The 8,128-nt window shown below is 37.2% G+C and overlaps 1 protein-coding gene across 1 annotated transcript in view; it reads right to left on the bottom strand.

The window, feature by feature from the left end:
* The window catches only part of LTN1 (listerin E3 ubiquitin protein ligase 1), an 87,460-nt gene that overhangs the window by 59,785 nt on the left and 19,547 nt on the right, over positions 1–8,128 (bottom strand). The window contains exons 7-10 of the mRNA XM_006163268.3: positions 7,244–7,296; positions 6,168–6,348; positions 1,648–1,821; positions 911–1,101 (exon numbers count right to left, since the gene is read on the bottom strand). Coding sequence (XP_006163330.2) covers positions 911–1,101; positions 1,648–1,821; positions 6,168–6,348; positions 7,244–7,296 — 599 coding nt within the window. The remainder of the gene's footprint in view (positions 1–910; positions 1,102–1,647; positions 1,822–6,167; positions 6,349–7,243; positions 7,297–8,128) is intronic.

The raw sequence follows: 8,128 nt of genomic DNA, 5'->3' as shown, positions 1-8,128 counted from the left end.
TGAGTCCCAGATTCAGGGGCTTGAAAAAAAAAAATCACACCAGTCATGCGTGCCCAAAGAGCCGAGAAAAGAATAGAGGTGAAGGGATTATGGCATGGCCACTCCCCTGGTGGGTGATTTTTCACTCTATCTCTCTGTCTTCCTGCAGTGAGTACAGACTCCCTATAGCTAACTTAAAAAATAAATAAATAAATAAAAATAAAATAAAATAAATTTAAGGGGCAGACAGTTTGTTCAGCAGTGAAATGATGCAGCATTGTGTGAGGCAGACCCACATGGGAAGTTTGCTGGCTTTCATCCGGGGACCTCCGAGAGTATGTCAGCGATGAATGCACAGTGGATCTGGGCTAGCTGAGGCTGGAGATGATCATGGCATTGGGACTCTATTTGAGGTAATGTATTTCTCTCTCTCTTTCTCATTTTCTGTCTCTCTCACTCATGGAATAAATTTATAAATTTAAATAAAATAAAATATTCACTGAACAGGGGCCAGCAGGTGGTGTGGTGCTGGGATGCTAGATTACAACATGGCAACTGCGGTTTGAGTTCCAGACCTGGCAGCTTGCTTTCTCATTTTCTCTTTCTGTCTCTTGTCTGGTCAAATCAAAAAAAAAAAAAAAATTAAAATAATAATAATAGCAAATAAAATTAAAGAAATAATTCTGTAAAAAATAATTCACTGAACAGATTCAATAGGTATAGCTATAAAAACTGCCTAGATCAATAAAAGAATTAAAGATGAGTTTGAACCTCGTTACAATAGCGGCATATATTATTTTCTCTTTGATGTCTCAAATCTGTTTGCAGAACCCAAAGCCCCAAAGAATATGTAAAAAATATATATATATATATCTTTTTTTTTTACTTTAAAGCTGGTTAGAATTATTTAACAAGCATTTTCGTTTCTTACCCTGCAACTAGAGAGTTGAGGAAAGTTTTGAAGAAATCTGACTTCGGATCTGTAATGGACTGAGGGAGTTTGCTGATAAAAGGCAGAAGATAAGGATATATGACAGTAGCTAGACCCCGACCACCTTCACGAACCACAGTCGACAGCTTGGGAAACACACTTTTTTTTGCATTTACATGAAGCCAACAGTCCTAACCAAAAAAACAAAGATTATAATAATAATTAGATTTACACTTTTCCCAATTAAGAAGACATATAAGCTCTTATAAATAAAAATCAAATATGTCACCTAAAGAGTCTAAAATCTCTTACTACCATTAAAAACCAAAACTCTTTAAGTTATAAATATATTACAGAGAAAAATCATGTGTTCTACATGTTTATAGGACAATATTAATCAGAAATAACTTTTTAACTTAAAGAATCACTATAAAAATGGCCCTCTAAAACTCCAAGGTAGCCTGGAGGTTAAGGCACTGATCTCCCACATGGCTGACCAAGGTTCTGTCCCAGACCTGGCATCTTGTTTTCTCACTTTCTGTCTTTCTGTGGTGAACGCACATGCCCTATAGCAAATTAAATAATAATAATAATAATAATGATAAATAAAATTAAATAATTCTAAAGTAAAAAAAATAATTTAAAGAAGGATAAAACTACATATCATCGTAAAAATAAGATTCAAGGACAAGCCTAGTGGTTAAGGAAGCAATGTACCAAATGTACGTCTTCCGTACCTCAACAGTTGTAAGTGTATAGAGCACAGCTTCCCAGAGAGCAGGGCAAACAACAGGATCACTATCATCAATGCTAAGCAGGACTGACGGGCTCACTTTGGATGCCTCCTCTTTCATCAGTTGTGGAATGCGCTGGCACAAAGCAGAAATGAACTCAAAATAAGCTGAGCGGATCTAAAAGAAGAAATGGAAATCTGAATTAAATTAAAGCCTAGTAAAGCTTGATAAGATTTTTTTTTACTTATAATGGTAGACAGATGACTTGCACTAACTAGTCCCCTAATAAAACTAAAAGAAACAGTACTTCAAATAATCTTCTCAAGAGTATCAAATGACTATGAAAACATGAGGAATCGCCAAAGCAAAAGTAAAGGCAAAAGTAATTCAGTATTTTTCTTTCTTTGGCTGATGCAATTACATTTTAGTAGCAGAAACCTTCATTTGGGGCATCTACTATAGTCAAATAAGACACCTGAGCCATAAACAGGAGAAACAAAACATAGTACAGAGATCTGAAACTTTACTTATTTAGAGAGATTTTTGCTATAGGGCATATGTGCCCTCCAGAGAGATAGAAAGAGAAATCACTTCACAGGGGGAAGGCCATGTCGCAATCCCTTCTCCAGTCTCCTCTAGGGGTTTTTGGCATACACTCACACACGTCCAGCGTGAGTTTTAAGCTGCTGGGTCCAGGACTCGGCCTGTGGTCAACTACATGGGAGTCCAGTGACATAACCATTATGCCATCTGCTGGTCTGAGATCTAAGACTTTAAATCTTAGTATTATTTTTCACAAACTTCATAACAACAATGCTTATTATATTTAAAGAAACAATGTGCAGAAAAATACATTTTTAGGAAACACAGCAGATGGGGAAAGCATAATTTATTAATTAAAAATTAGTGAAAATTAAAGCTTTAATTTATAATCTAAAAGTATGCTGGTCTGAATGTGTCCCCAGCCCCCAAATTTACATGTTCTAACTTAATCACCAGTGAGATAGTTTTAAAAGGTATTTTTGCTATAGGGTGCTTGTGCTCTCTGGAGAGACAGAGAGACAGAAAGTGAGAAATCATCCCCCAGGGGAGATAGCCATGCCACAATTCCTTCTCTTCCATTCTCCTTTCAGGATCTTGGGCACACACACATGCACATGCCCGGTGTGAGTTTTAAGCCACCAGGTCCAGGACTTTAACCATGGTCATCTACATGGAAGTCCGTGTAATCATTATGCCATGCCATCCGCTGGTCCTAGGGATAGACATATTTTTAAAATGTAATGGCGCAACAAAAAAAAAAAAAAAAAATAAAAAAAAAAAAGGTAGAGATTTTGAGAAGTGAGCAGCTCCTGAGGATTCCACTCTCATGAACGAGGTTAGTGCCCTTATAGAGACCTCGAGGAGACAACCCTATAGCAATGAGGAAAGCACTGTGCAAAGGAGCTGAATTTCATGTTGTCAACTGAAGTTCAAACCCTAGTGCTGGAAGCTTAAGAAATATCTGTGGCAGACCAGTAGTTAGCATAATGGCAGACCAGTAGTCGCTGGACTCCCATGTAGCTGACCACAGTTTGAGTCCGGGACCCAGTGGCTTAAACTCATGCCAGGAACCTGTGCGTGTGTACCCAAGATCCTGAGAGGAGAATGGAGGAGAAGGGATTGCGGTGTGGCCATCCCCCCTGGGGGGTGATTTCTCACTTTCTGTCTCTCTATCTCTCTTTCTGGAGAACACATGCGCCCTATACCAAAAACCTCTCAAAATATATATATATATATATATATATATATACACACACAAGTTATAGAAATGGGTGAGAAAAGGATTACAGTGTGACCAGGACCCATTGCAGAGGTACTTTCTCTCCTCTCCCCCTCTCATGTGTGCATGCATCCTCTGGTATTGAAGAAAAAAAAAAGCCTAAGGGAACAAGTTTGCCCCTTCTACCATTTGAGAACACTGTAAGTAGGCTCTAAGCAGAGAAAGCAAGCCTTTGCCAGACACTGAATCCGCTAGCACCATGCGTTTGGACTTCCCAGCCTCTAGGACTGTAAGAATAAATGCCTATTATTTGTAAATTACCTAATCTAAGGTATTTAGTTATAGCAACCAGAGTGGATTAAGCCAAGAAAATTAAATACAAATAAATAATTAGTGAACTAGAAGAATAAAAGAAATTTGAGTCAGCTAGGTGACACAGTGGTTTAGGCAGCTGGATTCCACATTGCCAACTTCATGGTTCAAGTCCTAGATATGGCCGCATGGAAAACACTCCAGGTATGGGGCTAGCAGATCGTCTGATGGTTAAGGATGCTGGACTCACACATGGTCGGCCATGGTTCGAGTCTCTGGTCAAATTAAAATAAATAAACAAACAAATAGTTAAATAAAATAATTTTGAAAAAAAAGAAAGAAAAGAAAGAAAGAAAAACACTCCAGGTATGCGTGCATGTGTGCACAAAATCCTGAGAGAATAGAGGAGAAGGGACTGCGACATGGTCATCCCCTTTCAGGGTGTTTTCTCTCTCTCTTCTCCCACCCCGATAAGCACATACACCCTGTAGTAAATTTTAAAAATTGGTAAAGAATAAAAGAAATTAAAAGATGAAAAGCATCAAAGACAGTATAAGAGACACAGAGGATAGTGAAGATGTTTTTCAATACCTAAAAAACCATGGAAGAATTAATATTTATAATACATTGAACATAATATTATAAATAATAAATATTATATATAATAAACATAATAAAATAAATATTATAATATTTATAATACAAGGAACTCTTGCTAAATATGAAAAAGAAGTTTACAAAACATCAATAGTTACAGAAAAAAAAAAAAAAGCGAGTGGGACATGGTACAGTGGTACAGTGTTAAAGGGAGCCAGATCCCACATGACAGAGTACAGTTTGAGTCCAGAATCTGGAGTCTTGAAAAGCACATTAGATTCCTGTGTGTATAGGCTAAAATCCTTACAGGAAAGAAAAATGGAGAAAAAAAGGACTGAATGCAGCATGATCATACCCCACTGGGGGTCTCTCTCTCGTTTTCTCTCTCTTAGAGTACACATGACCCTGAGCAATAAAAATACAAAACCAATTTTAGAAGCTTATGAAGTGATGCTAAAATTACTACTAAGAAGAGTAACTCAAAGTAAAAGCTATGTTATTTGAACTATTAGATTGCCTTTATTTATTTATTTTTTTTTTGAGAGATTTTTGCTATAGGGTGCATGCACTCACCAGACAGACAGAGAGAGACAGACAGAAAATGAGAACTCACCACCCAAGGGAGATGGCAACACCACAATCCCTTCTCCTCCATTGTCTTCTCGGGATCTTGGGCACACACGCGCACGTCCCCAGCGTGAGTTTAAGCCACCGGGTCTGGGACTCGAACCACAGTCTACTACATGAGAGTCCAGCGACATAGCCATTACACCAACTGCTGGTCCCTAATCAACAATAAATCTTAGTAGGGCATCTTTCCATAAATATTGGGTCGTTGGAAAAGACATGATGCATTTTTGCATAGATAAACATAGAAAAATACATCATGACTTTCTAGACAACCTCATAAAAAAAAAACACACACACACACAAAAACCGGGTTACGTGTTGATCAACAAAAAAGTTGTAACCATCAGCCAGCCGGTGTGTGTTTATTCAGGCACCTGGATCCCACACAGCTGACTTAACAGTTTAAGTCCCAGACTCAGGGGCTTGAAAAACATGCCAGGCATGTGTGCGTATATGCCCAAGGTCTGAAGAGAAGGAACTGTGGCATGTCCAGCCCTCCTGGGGGATGATTTCCCTCTCTCTCTCTCTGAGAGGGCACATGCTCTGTAGCAAAAAATAAAATAAACAAACAAAAGTGACCAGAGGCTCACGAGAACCTAACCCTGTAGCCATGCCCAAATATTCACTTATTCAGTGTTCATGGTGACATTACAGGACATTAAATATGATGAATAACAAAATGTGAATGCACATGTATGAACAAAAGGATATACATTAAACACATGAAAATAGCCAATGGAACCAGAGAACAAAGAAGGACATTGGAACAAAGGGAAAAAATAAATACATTAAATGAGAAAAGCCTTGAGTCAGATCATATAGCCTAGTCCTTAAGGGAGTCAGATCCCACTTGCCAAACATAGTTTAAATTTTAGAACCTGTGGCATGAAAAATGCACCAAGTGTGTGTGTGTGTGTGTGTGTGTGAGTGTGAGTTCTCCAAAGTGGGCATGTGCCTTATGGCAACAGAAAGAAAAGAAACAGAACAAAGAGACAAACGAAAGGAAGGAAGGAAGAAAAGAAAAGAGGAGGGAAAAAAAGGAATATATGAGGTGAGGCCAACACTAGATAAAAAGCTGAAAACAGAACAATTAAGTTACTAGAAAGGTAACTTATGATCCACCCTAACTATATACTTGAGTATTAAATATAAAATTATATATAAACAAAAACTTGAAAGATTGGGGGGAATCAGAAAAATCTCTCAGAAAAGATGAAAATACCTGAGGTACACTGTGTTTTCCATACTTCCAAAACTTATTATGTGATAGAAGAGACTTAAACTTCTCCTCCAAAGAATCAAGCTCATTTTCAGGTAAGAGGCAAAGCAATTTCTTCAATGCCAATAAGGAACAAGTTACAACCCGATAGAATTTAGCTTCTCTTTCTTCTCCTGGAACAGTTCTTGATAAGAGAAGAAAATAAACATACATAAGGATTGAGAACAAGCCAAACTACACAGTTCGCACTTCAACTTTAAACATTTTATCTACTTTAAACGTTTTAAATATCTACATAAAAGTTGCTTTATTTCTATTTTCTACTCCCCCTGTGTCCCATTCCCTTCAAAATACAAATATGTACACAATTTTAATCACATTATTTCACAAATAATACAAGGTGAAAGTATAACTATGCAAAATTTACTTCTCTGAGTAGCATGTACAAGGTTGATATTAGGGATGGTATCTAAGAATAATTTACCTTAAAGACTTTTGATTAGAACAGAAGAGCAAAAGTAAACAAAATATTTAGTATTTCTAGTTTTTCAACTATTTTCGAACCTAACTTTAAAATAGTTCCTACTATCACGGTGTAAAGGTTTATATGGAAAAAATCTTAAAACATTTCTATCGAAAAGAAGCAAGCAAATGTGTAGTTCCCAAATAATTCAAGTTAAACTGAGGCAATGTGCGAGTAAAACCACTTAATACAGCAACTGGCATTGTATTATTTTCATCACTATGCTTAAAATGCTTCTTTAAAAAAAAAAAAAGACACATTGAGGAGCCAGCAGGTGGCATGGTGGTTGAGGGTGCTAGACTCCTACATGCTGACAGTGGATTGAGTCCCAGATCTGGAGACTTGTTTTCTCATTTTCTCTTTCTCTCTCTGGCTCCCTCTCTCCCTCTCTGGTCAAGTTAAAATAAATGAATAAATAAACAAACACATAAATAAATAAATAAATTTAAATAAAAATAATTATTTTTAACAAAAAGACACATTGAAATTACCATTTGATCATATAAGGGTAAAATTAATCCTTAACATGAGTTATACAGAAAAAAGTCCAACTTACTGTGGGTCACTGAGTGTATCAGGTGTTTCTTTTATAAGATGATCTTGTAGCACCTGTGGGGGGGGGGGATCAAAATAACAAAGCCTTGAGATTTTACTGTCCAATGGGGAATAGATAATAAGGAATCTTCAAAATGTTTATTAAAAATGCACATTATTAAAAAATTATGGTGCTAATCAGATGGCGTGGTGGGTAAGGTAGCTAGATTGCACATGACTGATAATATGGTTTGAGTCCCAGCCTGTCAGCTTGAAAAACATGCTGGGTGCACATCCATGAGTGCCCAAAAGCACAAGAGGAGAACAGAAGGGACTGGAGCATGCTTCTCCCCTTAACCCCAAAGAAGGTGATTTCTCATTTTCCCTCTTTCTCTCTCTCTGTCTCTGTCTCTCTCGGGCAAGTGCATATGCCTCATAGGAAAGTCTAAAAAGTAAACCTATGCACAAATTTCAAATTTTTTATATCAAAATAAACTCATACTTTAATTTTCTCTTTAACCTGTTTCTGTTTTGTTCTGTTTTTAACTACCAGAGAGCCAGTGAGCTTGCTAGAGAACGAAAAGCTCTACCAAGAGGGACATAGTCATGCCACAATTTTTCCCTCCACTTTGCCATCTTATCAAGGTTTGGGGTGCATTCACATGTGCACACCTGCGCTTTTCAAAGCAATAGGTGTGGGATTTGAGTTGCAGTTGGCCCTATGGGATTCAGTTCCCTGGGCAGAATGCTTAACCTCTGCACTATAGGAACTCCATGAATTTTTGAAGTCTTCTCATAGAGCACAATTAAATAAAATGTACTTTTCTATTTTCTAATTTTATTTTATATTATTTTTAAATTTTTCCTATAGGGGACAGTCACTTGCCAGAAAGAGACAGACAGAGGA

This window comes from Tupaia chinensis, unplaced genomic scaffold (assembly GCF_000334495.1).
Source record: "Tupaia chinensis unplaced genomic scaffold, TupChi_1.0 Scaffold141724_1, whole genome shotgun sequence".
Classification (NCBI taxonomy): domain Eukaryota; kingdom Metazoa; phylum Chordata; class Mammalia; order Scandentia; family Tupaiidae; genus Tupaia; species Tupaia belangeri.
This window is presented reverse-complemented; position numbering and strand designations above follow the sequence as displayed.